This window comes from Miniopterus schreibersii (assembly GCF_964146895.1).
Source record: "Miniopterus schreibersii genome assembly, chromosome: 19".
Lineage (NCBI taxonomy): Eukaryota > Metazoa > Chordata > Mammalia > Chiroptera > Miniopteridae > Miniopterus > Miniopterus schreibersii.
Window position 1 is genome coordinate 20,093,877 of NC_138119.1, and position 22,668 is coordinate 20,116,544.

The window sequence follows — 22,668 nt, forward strand, 5'->3', positions numbered from 1 at the left end:
TTGCCTTGACCTTCTCTCTACCTGTTCTTTAGCTTCCCCATTCCTGTTTATAGTTTTATCACATCTCAGTTATTATTTATGCTTAAAAGAATGGCTTTGCTTTTTTCTTTGCTTTTCATGTCTCATGATTCTTCATTAGCTACTGGAAAACTCCAAATTACTTATCTGACCTTGAAGAACTTGAAAATGTGGTTCAAAAGGCACTTTCCTTGGCTAGCAGAATTCATTGTTCCCTGTCTACACCCTATTGAACTTTATATATCTTTGAATTAGTACTTAACACTGTATTTTAGCTGTTTATTAGTCTCTCATCCCTGCTAGATCTTGAGAAACTAAAGAGTAAGGATTAAATCTTAACTGGATTTAAGTCTTTTCATTTTAGTTTCCTTCTATTCCTTTATCGTCAGCACAGTACCCTGCCAAAAAAATTGGCATTCTAAACAATTGAATTTAAAGATCTTTTGTTTTTACTCAGCAGTACTTTTATATTTATAACTTCCTTTGCATTCCCATTACTACCACCTTAGTTTAGGTCCTAATAACCTCACACCTTGCATTTGTAAAAATCTAAAAAAAAAATTTCTATATTCAGGGGCATAGAATCTATGCACAGTCTTCCTTTTTTCATTCCATTTTCAGAGTAGCTCTTTAGTATACAAGACTGCTACAACATAACCTCCAAACCAAACCTTGCATGACATGCTTTTCAATTTCTTCATCACCCTGGTTACCCTCCTGCAGATGATTTTTTTTTTTTACTTAATTGGTAGGACTTCACATTTATCCATACTAGTTTGGTCTAAGGTTGCAGCCTGTCCAAATAACTTTGAGTCATAATTTGATAATGTAGAGTTAGCCATGCCCCCCAGCTTTCTGTCATCTTCAGACCTGATAAACATATCTTCATGTCATCATCCCAAAATAATGGACAAGACCAAGGGAAAAAACCTCATCTTAGTTTGTCTAAGGATCTTCTTAATAGTTAACATTAGCCTTTAATATATCTGTGGTATCCCTTAATATACAGAGTGTTCATAGTCTGGAAACATAAGTGAATTAAATAATATTGTCTAGGACATCTTTATTCTGTTATTAGACTTTATGGACACCCTACACTGTATTGTGTAGTTATGACTAGTACTCATAGTTCTACATTGGTACTCTTTGATGCCCATTAATTTTTTAAAAAAGTAGATTATAGTAATCTCCTTATTTCTTTAGTATGTATGATGTTAAACATAAATGTTAGACATTTATTAACTATTTGTTGATTAGGATAATATATATCATGCCTAGGTTAATATTTAGCAGTATTAAGCATTCTCTTTTATGTAGCATTATTTTTAAATGGAAAAGTAGAGCCAGTGTTGTAAAGAATTTTGTCCACAGTCTTAAAAGTAGTAGTGTCATCTCTTTAATTAATAGTTTAAAGTACCGTAGTTGAAGAAAGCAGTTTGCAAAACAGTATGTAAGATTTCATTTTGTGAAAATAACACCAAAAGACAACTTACACGTAGAAAAACATTTGGAAAGATACAATTCTAAATGAAATGTTAGTAAGTGCCTCTTTGTCATTGTTTAGCGATGAGTGATCTTTATCTCTTTTGTCCTTTTTGCAGTAAGTGTACATTACTCTTATAATCAGAGAAAACCAAAAATTTTTAAAAAATGGTAGCTTAGTTATGAGTTGCTGTGTTAACTAGCACATTGTGACTTTCATTTGCAGAAGGGACTTGACAGAACCTACATGGATGCAGCCTGACAGATTGAGCCCACGAGTCCACCATGCTCAACCACAGCCTCTTGTTGGAACAGCTGGGAATTTACTCTCCCATCTCTTGAGTCTAGAGCATGCAGGATTTTTGCATAAGGATTTTGAATCTATTTTACCAACCAGGAAGAACCATAATATTGCTTCAGGGCCATTAACTTTTACACCTCAACCATATCTGACCTCACCAGCTGCTCATTCAGATGCCTTGTTAAAACCTAGTGCCAGCCAATATAAGAGTAAACTGGATCGTATTGAAGCCTTGAAAGCAACAGCTGCTTCTTTGTCCAGCAGGATTGAAAGTGAAGCCAAGAAATTAGCTGGGGCTAACATTAACTATGGGTCAGTGTGGAACAGTGAGTATGATGTGCAGCAAACACCCCAAGAAGATGGACCTTGGACCAAGGCTATAAGTCCACCTGTGAAAGAGGATACCGAAGATGTTTTCTCTGCCCGAATTCAAAAGATGCTGGGAACCTGTGTATCTCATGCAACTTTTGATGATGAGCTTCCTGGTGTAGGCAACCTTAGTGAATTTAAAAAGCTTCCTGAGATGATAAGACCTCATAGTGCCATATCAAGCTTCAGAATGAGATCCCCTGGTCCCAAACCAGAAGGGCTGCTGGCACAGTTGTGTAAGAAGCAGACTGACTCTTCTAACTCTGATCTGCAGGCTTGTTCTCAAGACAAAGCCAAAATATCTCTTGGTTCCAGCACAGACTCAGTCAGTGAAGGGCCTCTTCTTAGTGAGGGGAGTCTCTCTGAAGAAGAGGGAGGCCCAGATGGACGACCCCCTTTGAAGATAGCAGAAATCCTAAAAGAGAAGGAATTTTGTGCTGGAGAAAGAAATGCTTATGAACCCATCAAAGAGTTTCAGAGGGAAGCTGAAAAATTCTTGCCACTTTTGGGGCATATAGGTGGTACACAAAGCAAAGGGCCATGGGAAGAATTGGCAAAGGGAAGTCCACGTAGTGTCATTAATATTTTTACAAAATCATATCAGTCATATGGAAAAGGTGAGAAAAGTAAGTAAGCCTTGTAATATTTGTATATTATCTTAAGATAATTGTCTCATAAATCTGTAAAGATAGTACAGATGTTCATTATTATGAGGATAATGGAAACATTGTCTAAATCGAAATTATCTGCAAGCTTCAATTAGAGTATTGTAATTTAATCTTTAATTTTTTAATTTTTTAATTTTTTAGTTTTTAGTATCAAAACAATCATTAATTGGGATTTATAGAAATTTTGGTCTACTTTAGAAAAATTCATATCTGATGTTCAAGATTGGTATGTATCAAATGTATGCAGTACTAGGTTTTCTGTAACCATAGATATGTATTTAAATAGTATATTTCTTAATACAGTGACTTGTGAATTATTGGTAATATAGGGGTCAGGAATTAAGAGGGGCAACTATAGTAACATTTCTAATATGAAAACAAATCTATTACTGTTTGTCAAAACTAATTTTAAAAACAGACTTTGAATAGTAATGTAGCTCCATATTTGCTTCCTGAAACAATAACTTCTAAAGGTCCATTTTTTGTCCCTGAAATTCTGCAACACAACTTTTCTTTTCTATGATGGACTCGATTCTTTCAAGTCTCTTTCTCTGTTCTTCCTGCCATAGGTGGATTCTCCCTGTTTTATGCTAACATAACCATAGAATTTCAGGTTAGAGAGTAAGGCTGAGCCTTAAGTCAGCTATTGATACTGTAGTTTTTAAATTTCCATTCTACATGGTGAGCAACTTATTTGACAAATGATTTCATCTGTTCATCTTATGCTTAATCGGTTATCACATTGCATTTCCCTGAATTTATATTTAGCCACTTATATATCTTTTTTTCTTTTTTTAAATATATCTTTATTGATTTCAGAGAGAGGAAAGGAGAGGGAGAGAGAGATAGAAACATCAATGATGAGAGAGTCATTGATTGGCTGCCTTCGAGCCCCCGACTAGGGATCGAGCCCGCAACCTGGGTATGTGCCCTGACCGGGAATCGAACCCCGATCGCCTGGATCCTAAGTCGACACTCAACCGCTGAGCCACACCCGGCTGGGCTATTTATTTATTTTTTATAAGAAACTTGGGTTTGTTCTTAAGTCCTTCCATTAGATTTTTCATTAAGATTTTATAGTTATACTGAAATATTTACAGTTGAAATGATATGTTATCTGGGATTTGGTTCAAAATGATCTGTAAGGGGAATGGAAAGATGAGGAGAATAGGAAGTTTAACTGAAACTAGGTTGATCATGTATTGATAATTGTTGAAGTTGGGTGATGGATACATTGGTTTCATTATGCTAGTCTCTACTTTCATGTATGCTTGAAAATTAATAATAAGTTGAAAATGTATTGTTAGATACAAAGATAAAAACAAACTAAAACATTCCTAAATCGATGTTGCTAATCCCCATGTTGTGGAATGCTTTGCTTGTGGTATTTTTATTTTTGTTTTAAAACTCATTTCAATGATTACTTTTGACAGGGTTTGAAGACAGGTTGGAAAGAGGAACATTAGCATCACAGCCTTTGAATGCCAGCACAACTCCCCTAAGCAGTGTTTCATATGAAGATGATTTTGTCTCCTCTCCAGGGAGTGGGACTTTGACAGAAAAAAAATCAGCTCTTGAACCTAGGTAAGAATATGTTGACAATGTAGAATAAAATCTGAAGAGTGAGAAAAATGTGCAAATGAGAATAGCAGTCTGAATATTAGTCAAATTTTGCTTGCTTAAAGATACTTTTTGAGGTTGCGTAGCACAGTGGCTTTTAAGAGCACAGGCTCTGGATTTAGAGTACCTGGGATTAAGTCCTGACTCTCCTGATTATTAGTCATTTGTCTTTGGGTGTATTACTTAACCTCCCTATGCCTCAGTTTCCTGTCTGTGAAATGGGAGGAAATAACAGTACCAGTCTCATAGAGTGGTTTGAATATACAGTAAAATACAAAGTACTTAGAACAGAGCCTGGCACTTAGTAAGCAGAATATAGGTTGTTAAATCAATCTGTGAGTTCCCACTGGAGGATCATATTGGAGAACTAGCCCACTTTATATTAATGTAAGAAGATTAAGAAATGGTTTTCTATGATAGAATTGAGGACGACCAGAGAGATCCTTGACTTCATGATCCCAATTACTCGGTAAATTTTTTTTATAATTGGGATAACATCTAAAATTTTGCAAAGCATTGAAGAAAAACTGTTATAATATTAATATTTATTGAGCACTTAATGTGCAAGGCACTGAGAGGATTGAGGGACCCTTACCTGTACTAACTCATTCTTATTATAGCCTGATATGATTAGTAGTAGTATTACCATTCCTACTTCAGGAACTGAGGCACTGAGATTAAGTTACTTATACAAAGGCATATAGCAAGTGAATCAGACTTTGCCAGAGAGAATTTCCTTCCTAATTCTGTTACTTTATAAAGTAATCTGTAATTACTTACATTCAGTATAATTTTCTTCCAAAATTATAAATTGTAATCCACATGAAATTTTTGGATCATCTTTTAAAAATAGTTATATCTAGTTGGACTAATGAAAAGAAGCATTATTAAAATTGTAGCATGAAAGGTCTAGTAGTTTTAAATTTTGAGCTCTAAAGAAAAGATTAAATTTTAAAATCAAAACTTGTAAGGATTTAATTGTGACATTTAATATCACCAATCAATACTATTATTGCATTTTATTTCTAGGTTGAAGTAGAACATATTACATTATTGTCCCCTATAAGAGTATTGGAAGGAAAATAATGATCATATATTAAATTATAAATCTGAATAGAAATTGAAGCCATAGTTTCTGGTATCAAAAATATTTTTTCTCTTGTGTCTAAGTTGTCCATCTTTGTTGGCTTCACTTCAGTAAACAACTCCCTGATATTTTTCTTAGTAATAAATTGAGCCATAGGAAAGAATCCAGGCTTACGGTAGTAAGAAAACGAAAAAGAAAAATGGAAGGCATCTTTGAGTATAGTTATATTCTCCTTGTGATCAAATAGATTTTAAAAATCTATACTTTAGCTGCATTTTAATACTTGTTATTTCTTTCTTTAACCACTATTATTCTTTGACAGTATTGTTGGTAGCAATTTGGGCATTAAGGACGACTATTCTAGCAGGAAGTCAGCCTATGATCTTTCCTCTGTGGATGTTACCTCCCAGCATTCATCAGGAGCCCAGTCGGCTTCATCGTCTCGTTCATCTACTTCTAAAGGAAGGAAAGGAAAAAAGGAAAAGATAGAATGTAAGTGGAATTCTACATGGTGACTTTTTCTCTTACCAATGATACTGTGGTAGTGATCTAAAGTTATTTTTTTTCATAAGCAGGTGAATTTCTTTATGATAATGTAATTAGTTTCATTTTATTATAGCAATACTTTTTGATATATAACAGTATAAATCTTTTGCTTAATACAAAAGGAATACATTTGCAGTGATAAAAAATTTAATTAAGGATTGTAGATAAACAATCATATAAGAAATAAAAATCCCCATTGAGCCCTCTATTATTTACACTTGGTGCCTCTTTTTTCAATATACACATAAAGACACATACTGCCCCAGCAGAGTGGCACAGTTGGTTGGAGCATCGTCCCATACACCAAAAGGTTGCAAGTTTGATTCCCTGTTCGGTCACATACCTATGTTGCAGGTTTGATCCCTGGTCTGGATGTGTACGGGAGGCAACTGATCGTTATTTCTCTCTCACATTGATGTTTCTCTTTCTCCCCCCTTCCTCTCTCTCTAAAAAAGTCAATGAGGAGCATATCCTCAGGTGAGAGTGAAAACAAAACAAAAAACTCACATACACATTTTTATTTTAAAAAGAAAGAAAATCATGTTGTTTTGCAGTTGCTTTTTAAAAAAACGTTATGGCATGTACATCTCCGAGCAGTATTATATATAACACTCAAATTTTCTTAACTGTAAAATAAAGGTGGTAGCAATAGATGTTTCATATGGTAATTTTGAAGCTTCCATGAAATTAACAGATAGCATGTGTACTTAGTACAGTAGCTGGCCCTTTGGGCACACTAAGTATTTTTGAGTGATTGAGGAGAATACCCTTCAGTTCCCTCTATTCTGCTCTTGGCTATGTTGCTGTAGAGGTGAGAAGATACAGTAATTAGGCAGAGGCCTCGTAAACTCACAGGATGGTCCTTAGGGAATGATTTTCTTCCAAAATTGTTTTTTCTAAATGTAAAAAATTGTTCATTAAGTTAAAAAAATAAAAGAGGGGGAGGAGAAATCAGTAAATATAGAAAATCAGTAAATATACTAAAAAATTAAAAATCACCTGTAATCCTTCTGCTTACAGATAACCAATGTTAACTTTTTTAAAATTTATTTTATTGTGTTAAAATATATGTAATATAAACTTTATCATTTTAACTGTTTCAAGTGAACAGCTCAGTGCCGTTAAACACATTCATATTGTTGTGCAGCCATCACCACTATCCATTTCTAGACCTTTTTCATCTTCCCAGCTAAATCTGTACCCATTAAACAATAACCACTGTTCTCCTTTCTGTCTTCATGAACTTGGCTACTCTAGATAAATTACTCGTGTAAGTGGCATCGTATAATATTTATCCTTTTGTGTCTGGTTTATTTCATTTAGCATATTGCCCTCAATTTTTGTCCATGTTGTAGCATGTACCAGAATGTCCTTTTTTTTTTAAGGTTGAATAATATTCTGTTGTATGTATATACCACATTTTGTTTTTCCATTCATTAGTTGATGGACATTTTGGTGGTTTTCACCTTTTGGCTATTGTGAATAATGTTGTCATGAACATTGGTGTACAAATACCTGTTTGAGTCTCTGCTTTCAATTCTTTTGTGTATGTACCCAGATGTGGACTTCTTGGATCAGTATTTCTATGCTTAATTTTTTGAGGAACTGCCGTACTGTTTTCCATAGCAGCTTGTAGTATTTTACATTCTCACCAGTAATGCACAGGGATTTCAGTTTCTCCACATCTTTGCCAACACTTGTTTTCTGTTTGTTTGTTTGTTTTGTTTTAATAATAGACATCCTAATGAGTGTAAAATGTTGATATTTTTAGTAAGAATCCTTTGAGATAATTTGTAGGCCTATATAAATAGGAAGTGTTAAATATATGGGATCACATTTTACATGCTATTTTGTCCTTTCAGTGGGTTACAGAGGTCTTTTTGTCAGTTCATATGGATTTCTCTCTGTAGTGACTACCTAGTGTTCTATTATTTGAATATATTGTAATTTAGCCAGTTCCCTGTTGCTGGGCATTTAGGTTCTTTTCTGCCCCCCCTTCCCCCCCTGAAACACTGCTGCATTGAATATCCTTATAAATGCATGTTTATGCATTAGTCTGGTTCTTTCCTTTAAGGGAATATCCTAGAAGTTAAATAATGGGACAGAGAGCAAGCCATGTTTAAAATTTGGATACATTTTGCCAAATAGCCCTTCAGAAAGCTAGTGTCACTTTTAACTTCCAATATGAGAGTGCTAGCAAAAATTATTTCTTAATCATTAACCTAGTAATAACTTTTGCAGATTGGAAGCATCCCAAAAGTCATTCGTAGGAACATTAGACATCATTTTATCAGCATTTCCCAAAGTCTATCCTTTCTTGTGAAAAACTAATTCAGTGGGAGAGGCTGTTTCATAGCTATTCTAAAGCTTATGAAAGAACTACATGGTTCCGTAAATTTGGGGAAATGCTTTTAAGCGTGAAACAGGCCCCTCACCTACCAATTCTTCAACACTTTTAATATGCTAATATGCATTATTTATTTTAGGAAGAGAGTGAGGCTATGTAGTATGAAGTATTATCCAAATTTATTTGACCACAGAATCAATTCTTCAACCAGCATGTTATGACATTAGAAGTCAGCTAAACACATTTTGTGAAATGCCGATCTTGCTCAATTCTTTTATTTTGCAAAAATATGCTTTGTTTATGTTAGTGTCTCACTTAAGTTTAGTTATTGGCAAAGCCTGAATTCTGACTTCTGACTCCCAAATCTTTTACTATAATATACTGTACAACTTAAAATATCATGATATATTGAATAGGAGCGTAAGCAATATGATTCATTGTAGGTTTTTAAAATTTATAATATAAAACATGATATGTAGTATAGTTAGTATTTTGTGGCTTTCAGATTCTCAATCCCCTCTAACAATGGCTTAAAAAACCTCTGTATGTTTTACTTTGCACAGCATCATCTTAAACTTAGTTTCTTCCTTATCCCCACATTCTAAAACCAGTGTAAGTTTTGTTGTGTATACTCCATCTGGTGGTGAAAAAGAGTGTCTGCATGCTCTGTGCAAAAAGCTCCTTCCCGGTGAAGTTGAAAGTAGTTAGTAGATTAAAGTGACTGGATTTGACTAGGAAATTGAACCATTATTGAGTGCACACGCAGTTCAGTAGGAATAAGTAAATTTACTTATTGTCCAGCTATCACCATTATCCATCTCCACAACTGTTTCATCATCCCAAACTGAAGCTCTACACCCATTAAATAATAACTCTTACTCTTACTCTTCTACCCCACCCCCACCCCTGATAACAGTTGTTCTGTGTGTCTCAATGAATTTGCCTACTCTAGGTACCTTATATAAGTGTATAATCATAGGGTATTTGTCTTTCTGTGACTAGCTTATTTTACTTAGCATAATGTCTTCAAGGTTCATCCAGGTTATAGCATGTTAGAATGTCCTTCGTTTTTAAGGCCAAATATTTCATTGTATGTATATACCACTTATTTTTTGTTGGTGTTGATAATCTCTTTAAGGTACTCCTATAGGTGAGATCATTCTGAGTCAGAGAATGTCCACAGTTGTGTGTTTTTTAATATATCTTTATTGATTTCAGAGAGAGGAAGAGAAAAGGAGAGAGAGAGAGAAACAACAATGAGAGAGTCGTCATTGATCGGCTGCCTCCTGCATGCTCCCCACTGGGGACCAAGCCCACAACCCCTGCATGTTCCCTGACCGGAAATTGAACCGTGATCTCCTGGATCCTAGGTCGATGCTCAACCACTGAGCCACGCCAGGCTGGGTGAACATCAACAGTTTTATAAATCTGGCTACATAGTTCTTACCATAGAGTTTTTCAAAAGGATTGGGTAGTTCAGTTGGCAGTTGATAAGATTTTTCTCCAGTTTTGGGTTTTAACCTTGAAAGACTTTTTATTTACTTTTTCATAGGTATAGAATAGTACTCTATATACTTGTCTTTTTTAATAATTTTATTTAAGAACCATTTATTTATTTTAAAAACTCCGTTGGTGATTTTATTTATTTATTTATTTAAATATATCTTTATTGATTTCAGAGAGAGGAAGGAGAGGGAAAGAGAGAGAGAAACATCAGTGATGAGAGAGAGTCATTGATCGGCTGCCTCCTGCACACCCCTTACTGGGGATGGAGCCTGCAACCTGGGCATGTGTCCTGACCAGGAATCGAACTGTGATCTCCTGGATCCTAGGTTGATGCTCAACCACTGAGCCATCCCGGCTGGGCAAGAACCATTTATTTTTTATTTTTATTTTTTAAAAAATATATCTTTATTGATTTCAGAGAGAGGAAAGGAGAGGGAGAGAGAGAGACAGAAACATCAATGATGAGAGAGTCATTGATCAAGCCCACAGCCGGGCATGTGCCCTGACCGGGAATCGAACCCTGATCGCCTGGATCCCAGGTCAACGCTCAACCGCTGAGCCACGCCCAGCCAGGCCTATTTTTTAATAGTAAATAGGGGATGTTAATGGAAGAAACTTCAGTTTCCTTAAATGGAAGCAGAAGGGTGAACTTTATAAGATATGAAAAACAAATTTTAAAAATATGTCAATTTTTAAATATTCTGTTCTGTACTTACTATTTTACTGAAACTAGGTATCCATCAATTACCTTTCAGTTGCTTCTATTGGGAATCAGCTTTATAAGAAATTTACTTTACAGGGCTGGATTCACTCACTGGGAATGTGCAGAGCTCACTTCCTGATGAGGAAAAAGTATACTCTGGTTCAGAACGTGGCTCTCATCAAGGGAAGAAGTCTGAGACCAGTAGCAAACTTCCTGTCAAAGGTTATGAGCAGAGTCTTGACACAGATAGCACTTTGGAGGATCTTTCTGGGCATTCTGTGAGGTAAAGTAATGTATATTTTTATACTGTAACTCATTTTAATTGAAGTTATAATATTATTGGTGTTGAGTGAATCCATTTAGTGAATTTCTGTATTTTATGAATAGATACTGTAGTTTTGTTCATAGCTCTAGTCTTTATATATACTTTAGAGTATGGCCATCTCTCATCTAAACTATTAACAACCTTTCTCTCAGGAATTCTCTGCCTCTAGCACAAACCCACCTTCTATTCTAAATGTTATTGCCACAGTTGTTTTCTTGGCTCAACCCTTTGGCCAAGCAACTACTTTCCTTGGGGTACTTGGGTGGCTCACAGATCATCTCTATGAACTTAGCTTTATCTGAAGTGTTTTCACTAAGCTGCCACAAACTATCTCATTTTCTTTGCCCCGTACCTTTGGCTTTTCAACTGTATTCTTTTACTCTTTCAACACAACTAGTTAGCATTCTTTTGGTCTCATTATTTCTCCCTCTGAACTTTTCTCTCCTGCCCAACTTATTAGATGGCTCATGCAGATTTTGAAATCTCATTTTTATATTGATTATGGAGTTGCATACTTTGGTGTGTGTGTGTGTGTTTTTCTTTTGGGTTAAAAGGAATAACAAAAGAGTAGTTTTTGTCATTTCTTAATTTTTAATACAAAACGATATTTTTTTTCTCTTTTAGAGACATATATTAAGACATTTTTTATAAGACTTGATCTTGCCCTGACTAGTTTGGCTCAGTGGTTAGAGCGTCAGCCTGCAGACTGAAGGGTGGGTCTCAGGTTTGATTCCAGCCAAGGGCACATACCTTGGTTGCAAGCTCGATCCCCGGCCCTAGTCAGGGCACGTGCGGGAGGCAACCAATGGATGTGTCTCTCTCACATCGATGCTTCTCTCTCTCTCTCCCCCGTCCACTCTCTCTGAAAGAGCAACAGAAAAAATATCCTCAAGTGAGGATTTAAAAAAAATAAAATTTAAAATTCCTCAAGGTTTAAAAAATAAAAAAGACTTGATCTTACCTTTTATAAGTGGCTGTAATTTTATTGCTATATAATAGAGGATTTTTGCCTCATACACTACCATAATGATTCATGGTGTATTTACATTGTAGAGGAAAGAGTTAAGTGATAATTTAATCCAGAGACTCCTTTTCCATCTTATTTTGGGCAGGGTTTGTCCGTAGCTTGTTCATCACTATAAATGTCACAAGAGGAGTGCTCAGAGTAGTTCATTCAGCATACAGACTATATTGAATCAATAAATGCCTGAATCACAGTTTTTAAAAGCTGATGTTAATAAAGAAAGTAATGCATGCTGTTCTTATGAATTGTTTAACTGGTTCCCTTCTCTAATATTTTTTTGAAACAAATCTTCTAGTGTCTCATCAGACAAGGGAAGATCTCAGAAGACTCCAACTTCTCCCCTATCTCCAAGTTCCCATAAACTGTTGCAGTTTGACCTTCCAGGAAGTTCATTAGAAAGATCTAAGTCCTCAGTTATAATGCCTGCAACTATGGCAGGATTCAAGCCTAATGCAGCTTTTTCTGATATGAACATGGCTTCCAGCAGAGCAACTACAGAGATGACTTCAACACCAGGCAAGTTGACTCATGCAGTTGTAATTTTAAAAATAAGGTTACCCCAAAGAATTTATATGCAGATATGCCCAACCCAAGGACACAGACAGTGGTGAGGAGAGGGACTGGGGAGGGGCAAGGGATGGGGTGGAGTGGGTCATTGGGGAGAAAAAGGGACATCTGTAATATTTTAAACAAAAATAAAATTTGAAAAAAGAAAAAAAATTATTTTAAAAATAATAATTGGAGACTTCCACCAAAGTCATGAGGGAATTAATAAGGAAAGACCGCTATAAATGCGCATAAATAAATAAATAAATAAATAAATAAATAAAATAAAAATAAGGTTACTTTTTTGGAAAATTTCTTTCCGTTGAATTACAGGGAAATATTTTTTCAAATAGATGTGATTACTTTTTGAAGTTTTAAACAGAAACTACAGGAAAATAAATATTAAGAAGCATAAGAGATTCAATAGTGATGATTTTTTTCCATCTTGCCAGCATTAGCAAAAACATTGAAAAATGTATGCCATGTATGTACTCCTAAGTGTTTATAGGTATATATGTATGTACACACCCATGCATGTGCATACACCCCTCACCCCCCTACCCCCACCCCCCGGCCACACACACACACACACACACACACACACACAAGAAATAACTATTAAAATACACTGTACTCATAAGTCACTGTCTTTGTCTTTGGCTCTTAAAATGAGAAATAAATTTTAGAAATCTGAGATGTAATTTGATTTCATGTGAACTTTCACATTTGACAATCGTTATGCCCTTCAGGTTCTAAACGCTTTTCTCCTGCTGGCCTCCAGCATCGTATGGCAGCTGAACTGAGTTACTTGAGTGCCATTGAGGAGTCTGTGCGCCAACTATCGGATGTAGAAAGAGTTAGAGGCATTTCACTTGCTCAGCAAGAGAGCGTTTCTCTGGCTCAGATCATAAAGGTATTTGTGGCGTTTTCTTCTTTAGCTTTCTGTGTTGTTTTTTTCTCTTTTCTTTGCTATTCAAAATAGTCTTAATGGTGAGTTTAAAAACATAGTAGGTAGTCACTAAATATTTTGATTAATGATAAATGATTGATGTCTATTCTATTTGCTCTTTTCCCATTATGCTTCAAAACATTTGTATTAAGAAAATAGCATTGTGTTTAAGGTAGTCACTATTGTAATAGTTTAGTCTCTTAGAATTAATAGTTGATTACTTCTTTATCTTGAAGGCACAGCAGCAACGCCATGAAAGAGACTTGGCCCTTTTGAAATTGAAGGCTGAACAAGAGGCTCTGGAGTGTCAGAGACAGTTAGAAGAAACCCGAAACAAAGCAGCTCAGGTAACTTCTGTTGCAGCAAGTACTAGTTATTAAACCTAAGTTTATATCTTTGAAATCATTTTAGTATTTTTTTAATTATATAAGAGTAAAAAAGAAAATATGTAAAATATGTCATATGGGTCAATTTCATGTCATTTGATTCTGGTAGCAACCCTGTGAAATTAAGTAGTCAGGATTTAACCCCAGTTTAATTAGTGGAAGCTGAGGTACACGGTAGTTACTTGTCTACAGTTACATCAACTCCTGTACAGTGGAGTTAAGACTTAAACTCCAGAAGTGATTTTAATGCTTCAGATTTTAAACCCATAATCAATAGATATAGTTTCAGATTATTTTAGTAGTTACCATTTAGGATTGCTTGTGAAATGGTTTTTGTTTGTTTGTTTGTTTGTTTGGTAAGGCTTTGATCCATGAAGCAAATTTATAAATTCTGTGACATGACAGAAGTTCCCTTTTTATGCTCTTTCATTTACAGGTCCATGCAGAATCATTACAACAGGTGGTTAAATCACAACGGGATGTAACTGAAGTCCTGCAGGAGGCAACTTGTAAAATAGCTGCTCAGCAAACAGAGACTGCTCGCCTCACCACAGATGCAGCACGCCAAATCTGCGAGGTGAGAGCCACTGAGAACCTTTTTCTTTTTAGTTCTTTTTAGTCAATCAGAGTAACTTTGGCCTTTCATTGCAGTGTCTTGTATATTTGAATGTATAAAGGCAGAAAAAAAAGATGAAGCACTCTAAATTTCTGCCCTTGAGTAAGCTTTTTAAAAAAATATTGATTTTATTGATGAGTAATTTGTAAATAATAACATGCATCCATTTTAAGTATACACTTTGATGACTGTTGGCAAGTTTAGAGATTACCTGTGTCTGTATAGTGCTATATCTTATCTCTCCATCCCTATCAACACCACTATAATCAGTATTTTCAACACTCTAAAAAGTTCCCTCATGCTTCTTTGCAGTTGGTCCCCAACCTTGGTCCCAGGGAGCCACTGATCTGCTTTGTATGAAGATGTTTCATTTTTACCCATGTTGCTAGTGTCTTTTACTGTGCCAAGGATAAAGCTAGAAATAGTTTTGCTGCTGTCTTTATATAGGATATCATAATCAATAGATACAGTTTCAGATTATTTTAGCAATTACCATTTAGGATTGCTTGTGAAATTATTTTTATTAAAAAGCCATGAACCTACTATATATTGGATACTGTGAGATTGTGCAAATAAGTATAAAGTAGCATCTCTTTTCTCAGGGAAATTTTAGACAACATTAACAAAGATTTCAAAAACACTTCAAGTCATCAAGGCAGTGATTAAAAAAATACGAAATGAATGACACACGCAGCAGTGGCACTAGTGGCTAAGCGTAGGGAAAATGTATTTCATGTTGTTGCTAAGAAAAGACTCAGGAAATAGTAATTGAATTGATTCTTGAAAGAAGATTTAATTTTTGATTTACTATGGCTCATTATATGACTTAAAGGTTTTCTGTCTAATTTGTAGATTATTATAGCTGGGTGAAACCTTAGAAGTCATATTGTATACATCCCTTTATTTTTATAAGGAAGCTCTTGAAACTTAAAAAGTCTAAGTGACTTGCCCACAATATTCACCTATTACTACAAAATTTGCTTGCTCTCAATCCAGTGATGTTTCCAAGACACTCCACTCCCTCTTAGTTCTTCATCTATTTTTGCCTTGTGTGTTCATATTTAGATGGCAGAGTTGACTCGAACTCATATCTCAGATGCCATTACTGCTTCAGGAGCTCCCCTAGCAACACTGTATGACCACCAGCGGCAACATGCTCCAGACTTCGTGAAACAACTGAGGACCAGAGCTGAAACAGACAGGTTAATATTCAGTCATTCAGCAAATATATAATGAGTATCTACTGTCTTCCAGGCACTATTGTGGGTGCTGGGAATATAGTTTCGGGTATACAGTCTAAAGGGAAAGGTTGAACATTAATCAAACAGCCACTTAAGAGAATGAGCACTGTAAACTGAGGTAAGTGTTACGAAAGAAAGAAGCGTTGTCTCTGAGATATATAACAAAGGAATTTGAATATCCTGTGGTTAGTAGGAGGTCAGAGAAAGTTTTCCTGAGGAAGTAAAGCTTATGGTGAGATACAGTGGATGAAAAGGAGTTGGTGATGTAAAGGAAGTAAGGAATAGACAGATTAACACATGTAAAGGTAGGAAGAGAAAAGGAAGGAAGACCAATGGGACTGGAAGCAGAGAGCAGAGGAGAATGGTGGGAGATGATGCAGGGATCAGATCATGGTAGGGCCTCGCAGACCTTAAGGATATTGTTTATTCTAGTGAAAAGTTATTAGAGAGTGTTTTAGGTGGGGCTGGGTAATGTGATCATGTTTTGTGTGTGTCTTCTTTTACATCACATTTTGACTATCTGTAATTCATAGGTTTTAAGTCTATTCATATTCATTGATACTTGGGGTGATTTGTGCTTGTTTCTCATAAGCAAGCAGAAGACACTCTTTAATGTATTATACACCCTTTCTATGAATGAATGCCTTCAAATACTGTGTAAGTTATTTCATAATCCCTGTTCATTCAAGATTTTATCTCATACTGTTGAGCAGTATTTAAAATCTTACAGTTATTAGAGACTTTTAATGTTGAATCAGTTTTTTCTTTGTAGGAGAAATCAGTCTGTTTCACTCTCTCACAATAAAGAAGGGACTCCTGACTTAAAGCACCAGAAGTATTCTTCATATGATAGTTATTCTGAGTCTTCAAGATACAAGAATCACGATAGAAGGTGAAAAAAGTTTGCTGTAGTTAAGCTGATAAGTGGCTGAGACTTTGCTTTTTTTGACTCCTTAATATCATTTCTTTAAATGAAATAGTGTCTTCCCTTCAAAGTTTGGCTTCCCCATTTAATTAGCTGATTTGTAAAACAGTTGTTTCATGTAACAATATAGCTGCCATTCCTTGAGAACCTATATTATATAAGCACTGTATAAGTTTGGTTTTTATACTTAATCTTTCATCTGGATTACCTTAATGTTAACATTTTACTTACGTTTGCTTTACTAAGTAGAACTTTTAAAGAAGGCGATAGGGTGTCAACACCATCTAATGTTGCAGATACTTTATTGGATTTGGCCATTAGAGTTTAGGTGGCGTTTATAAGAATAGTTCCAGTAGACTAATTGGGGTTGAAGCAGACTGGTAAATCGTGATGTTGATGAAAAATAAGGAAGTGGAAATACCAGGTGGAAGCCCCTTTTCCCAGCAGCTTTGTTTTAAAATGAAAGGACTTATGGGTGTGATAGCTTCAGAATAGTGGTTGCCCATTATGACTATTTAAACAAGAATCCTGCCCCGCCGGGTGTGGCTCAGCGGTTGAGCGTCAACCTGGGATCCAGGCGATCAGGGTTCGATTCCCGGTCAGGGTACATGCCCGGGTTGTGGGCTCGGTCAATGACTCTCTCATCATTGATGTTTCTATCTCTCTCTCTCCCTCTCCTTTCCTCTCTCTGAAATCAATAAAGATATATTAAAAAAAAAAAAGAATCCTTCCTCTCGCCTAGTCATCTTTTCTAAAAGTTCCTTCTCAGACTTATGTCTGCTTATTTTTATGTTTTATATTACATCTTTTATCATTTTGTATCTTGATCATAAGCCCTATTCCCTTAGCCAAATAAGTTTACTTTGAAGTTATCCTTATTTTGTCGTCTTTTTTTTTTTTTTGTTTCTATAATATTTATAAATAGAAGCAGTAGTGGTAGCAGCCGTCAAGAAAGTCCTTCAGTTCCGTCTTCTAAGGAAAATGAGAAGAAACTTCATAGTGGAAAGATGGAGAGTTCTATTGATGAACAGGTTCAGACTGCTGCAGATGATTCTCTTCGAAGTGACAGTGTACCATCTCTTCCCGATGAGAAAGGTAACTTCTTTGCACATATGTGTACAATTATTTGTTTGGGGAGGCTTCCAGAACCCTTTGAGATATTTGTGACTGAGCTAGTTAATATAATTAGAACACGGTGATAATGAAGACAAGGTTATATGCCTGATATTAAATGTATCCAGGTGAAACTGTTTTAAGGCCATACACTATGCCAGTAATCCTCACTAACATGTTGTATGATTACGTGTCATGATCCTAAGGGGAGGCAAAACTAAATCTAGGAGATGTTCATGTGAATGAAAAATATATACTCAACACTGAAAAAAACTACTTTTATACTATTATAGATATATATGTAACATAAGCATAAAAAGAATACATTATTAGCCCAGCCTGGCGTGGCTCAGCGGTTGAGCATCAGCCTAGGATCCAGGCGATCAGGGTTCGATTCCCGGTCAGGGCACATGCCCTGGCTGTGGGCTGCAGCAGATCAATGACTCTCTCATCATTGATGTTTCTGTCTCTCTTTCTCCCTCTCCCTTCCTCTCTCTGAAATCAATAAAGATATATTAAAAAAAACAACAAAGAATACATTATTAGAACTTTACATGTTAAATAACATAAGAAGGATATAATTTCTTATAAATAATGACAACACCAGATACAGTAAGTGTATTAAAATTCATTACTCAACTCTTTCTAAGTCATAAACAAAAGCTGTATTCCTGTCAAATCATGGTCGGTAAGTAACATAACAAAAAAAACCAGAATCTGACAACAAATGATACCTTTAAGATACATTAAGTCAGAATATTAGCAGTCTCTATTTTAGAATTTATTTTTTAAATAACTGGCTCTTAACTAATGTTTTTGATTGATAGTGTAGAACTTGTAGTCTTCAAAACAGGGTGGGCAAGATAGTCTTTGGAGTCCAAGAAGAAAATATTTAATTTTTCTCATTCTTTAAAAATATTTTTTGTACATTTTATAATGAAAATAATACGTAGATATAACAGTCTGTAGTTATGGCAGCCCTAGCTGCTTTATACAGATCTTGGTACCTAGTAGTGGGGTGCTTCCATAACAAATACTAAAAATGTGGATATGGCGTTAGAACTGACTAATGAGTAGAGGCTAGAAGTTTTCAGGTGCATGCTAGAAAAAGCCTACACTGCCTTGCAGACCTGTTGGTAGGAATATGGACGTTAAAGGTGATTCTTATAAAGTCAGATAAAGATGGAAATAAGGAACATATTGGAAGCTGGAGGAAAGATAGTCCTTGTTATAAAGTGGCAAAGAACTTGGCTGAACTGTGTTCTAGGGTTTTGTGGAAAATGGAAGTTAAAAGTGATGAACTTGATATTTAGCTTAGGAAATTTCTAAGCCAAATGTTGAAGTCATGGCCTGGTTTCTCCTTATTGCTTAGAGTAAAATGTGAGAGGAGGGATAAATTGAAGGAATTGTTAAGCAAAAAGGAACCAGAACTTGAAGATTTGGAAAACTCTCGGCCTATCCATATTGTAAAAAATGAGAAAATGTGTTATTGACAGTCACTCCGTAAAGAGATTACCCATGGATTTAATCAGCCATCTCAGCAGAAACTAGGAATATACCAGCTGAGACACTGCTAATTTGGATTGAAGGGCAAGTGAAGGGATGAAATTTAGAAAGACTTTCAGACTTCTGGGGTTCTTCAGGATAAGACAGGAGAGCTACCCAGCTGTGAACATGCCTTATTCTTCAAGAGAAGAGAAGAAATATCCTGAGGGTGATTCACATATCAGCAGGGTAGCTGCTGCCACCACAGGCTCAGAGTGCACAGGCCCAGGTGACAAGGCTGTCCACTCATTGGTTTCATAGGGTGCGGCCACCTTCTTGGTTTCAATTGTCCAGGCTGCCCCTGCCCAGGGCCTCAGAAGCAAATCTGATGCCAATGGTCAAGGGGGTGCAGCTGCCACTTGGGTGAGCGGGCAAGGCCACCCTGGTGGGCCTGGAAAGCATGACTGCCACCTCTGTGGGCTTGAAGGGCAGAGCATCGAGCCAAAGAGGATTATTCTTGAGCTTTAAAATCGAATGGAATTTGTCTTGCTAGGTTTTGGACTTGCTAGAGGCCCTTTCTTTCTGATTTTTCTCTTTTGGAATAGGATTGTCTGTTCTGTGTTTGTCCCACCATTGTATTTTGGAAACACGTAACTTGTCTTGTTTCACAGGTTCATACCTAGAAGGGAATTTTGCCTCAGGATGAGTGATACCTTGAGTCTCACCCATACCTAATTAGATGATATTTGGGGTTCTTGGTATGGGGTGAATGTATTTTGCAAGCAAGGAGTGAATTTTGGGGAGCCAGAAGGTGGAATGTTAGGGACTGAATTGTCTCCTCAAAATTCCTACTTTTTTTTTTTAAAAATATATCTTTATTGATTTCAGAGAGAGGAAAGGAGAGGGAGAGAGAGAGATAGAAACATCAATGATGAGAGAGTCATTGATCGAGCCCGCAACCTGGGCATGTGCCCTGACCAGACTTGAACCCCGATCACCTGGATCCCAGGTCGACGCTCAACCGCTGAGCCACTCCCGGCCGGGCCAAAATTCCTACCTTAAAGGACTCTTAAAATTCAGCAACAAGAAGATAACTACCCAATTAAAAAATGTGCAAAAGCCATGAATAGTCACTTCATTGGGGAAAATATACAAATGGCAAATAGACATAGGACAGATATTCAGTATCATTTGTCATTAGAAAAATGAAAATTAAATCACAGTAAGATACTACAACATGCCTGTTAGAATGGCTAAAATCCAAAAAACTAACAATCAAATTGGTGGCAAGGATGCAGAGCAACTGGAGGCTACTTGCATTTATTGCTGATGAGAGTGCAAAATGCTACTTCGGAGACATTTTCACAGTATTTTCTAAGGACCCAGCAATCACATGGCTAGGTATTTACCCAAATAATTTAAAAATGTATGTCTACCCAAAAACCTATCACTAATGTTCATAGCACTGTTATTAATTGCTAAAAAGAAGCTATGAGAAGTTTTATGTAGGGAATGGATAAACTGATAAATCTATACAGTGGAATACTAGTCAGTGATTAAAAGGAGAAGAAGCTATTGATTCATGCAATAACATGGTTGCATTTTAAGTGAATTTTACTAAGTGAAAGAAGCAAGCCCCAAAGGCTACTATATGATTCCATTTATATGAAATTCTGGAAAAGGCAAAACTATAGGGATGGAAAACAGATTAATGGTTCCTAGGTGTTAGGTGGAAGAATAATGATCGACTACAAAGTGGATGCATGGGAGAACTTTTAGTGAACTGTTGTGTAAGGTATTGTATGTTCTTTATGGTTGTATGTAGTATCTGATGCTATGCATTTGTCAAAACCCTAGTATTGTACATCCACAAAGAATAAACTTTAAACAGATGCAAACTAAACACATACACATCAGCCAGAATGTGTGTGTGTTGGAGGGGGGGCAGTCTGACCATTTCTCATTTTTCTATAGGGGTATTAGTTTTCTAAGTGATTGATAAGAGCTCTTTGTATATGAAGTACATTACACTTTTACCATATTTCTTGTACTAATATTTTTAGATATTTTAGAGTTTGTAAGGTAAGTGAATTTTCTTTCATGCTTACTGCTAGTGATTAGTATACGAGTTTGTTATATTGTCCCATAAAGAGGCAGCAAGCATTACTAAGTGAATACCTACTGAAAATTGTTAATGATAAAATCTACTCCTCCATATTCTTTTAGATTCAGCTTCTATTGCAACAGAATATTCCCTGAAATTTGATGAATCCATGACAGAAGATGAAATAGAAGAAAAATCATTTCGATCTTTACTACCTTCTGAGAGTCATCGCAGATTTAACATGGAAAAGAAAAGAGGCCATCACGATGACTCTGATGAAGAAACTTCCCCAGAAAAGACTACACTGTCTTCTGCCAAGGTGCATTTCAGGTTACCTATAGAGATACTTCATAAGTACTTGTGAATGTGTTCTCTGAAAGTTGTGAGGCTACATTTTGTACTTGTACTCAATTGTCAGCTACCAAAATGATTTTCCTAAGATACTCATTTTATGGTATACTTCTGCGATAAAAATCTTGCTTTGCCTCCCTCACAAAGTAGAATACAAAATTATTCCTTAAGGCCTTTGAGTATTTGAGCCAAAGTTATCCCTTTAGCTTTTTTACTTGTTTCACTCTTAAAAAACTTTATTTAAAAATTTATATTTATTCTTAATAAATTGTAAGCCTTTTGGATAACAGGGACAAATTCTTACCCTGTTTTAAGATGAGCATTACTCTCTCAACTTTTTTGAATAATGTTTTCTATATGGTTGGCAACATTTTAAATTTATTTTTATATAATATTTTATAAGTGCATACCTCTTTTTTCTTCTTCATACCTCTTTTAATGAATTAGTTACATTCCAAAAGGTTTAGATGATGATAAACTCAAAGTAAACTCTCTGTATTAGGAGCTGAGCATGCCATTCTCAGGAGGACAAGATAGCTTTTCTAAGTTTACTATGGAGATGGTTCGACAGTATATGAAAGAAGAGGAAATGAGGGCAGCTCACCAATCTTCACTCCTGCGTCTCCGTGAAAAAGCCTTGAAGGAGAAAACTAAGGCTGAATTAGCCTGGCTAGAGCATCAGAAAAAGTAATTCTTTCAGTGAACAAAGTTTTCACTGTTTAATTTCTCCTTTCATTAAAAGCAAATGCTTTAAGATGTTATTGTTTCATGTTTAATTTGATTTGCTCATCCAGTTTCACAAGCTAGAAATATGGCTGCCATCCTTGAATCATGTTGCTTTTAAGACCTTCTACTCATGAACCATTTTCTTTGTATTTCTTTTATCACTTAACTGACTCTTACGTCGTTATTTTATGCTTAATTCCCTTATATTGTAAATATCTCAAAGCTGTTTT

At 35.8% G+C, this 22,668-nt stretch overlaps 1 protein-coding gene across 3 annotated transcripts in view; it reads left to right on the forward strand.

Annotated features, from left to right (window-relative positions):
- Positions 1–22,668, forward strand: part of CEP350 (centrosomal protein 350) — a 99,213-nt gene that overhangs the window by 33,115 nt on the left and 43,430 nt on the right. For 2 of the 3 annotated variants that reach the window (XM_081120647.1, XM_081120648.1), the window contains exons 12-24: positions 1,727–2,787; positions 4,272–4,422; positions 5,868–6,037; positions 10,744–10,930; positions 12,292–12,512; positions 13,292–13,455; positions 13,728–13,838; positions 14,314–14,454; positions 15,559–15,695; positions 16,507–16,626; positions 17,585–17,754; positions 21,484–21,680; positions 22,215–22,399. In XM_081120647.1, coding sequence (XP_080976773.1) covers positions 1,727–2,787; positions 4,272–4,422; positions 5,868–6,037; positions 10,744–10,930; positions 12,292–12,512; positions 13,292–13,455; positions 13,728–13,838; positions 14,314–14,454; positions 15,559–15,695; positions 16,507–16,626; positions 17,585–17,754; positions 21,484–21,680; positions 22,215–22,399 — 3,015 coding nt within the window. Of the gene's footprint in view, positions 1–1,726; positions 2,797–4,271; positions 4,423–5,867; positions 6,038–10,743; positions 10,931–12,291; positions 12,513–13,291; positions 13,456–13,727; positions 13,839–14,313; positions 14,455–15,558; positions 15,696–16,506; positions 16,627–17,584; positions 17,755–21,483; positions 21,681–22,214; positions 22,400–22,668 lie in introns of all 3 variants that reach the window. The other variant, XM_081120646.1, reaches the window with a different exon arrangement.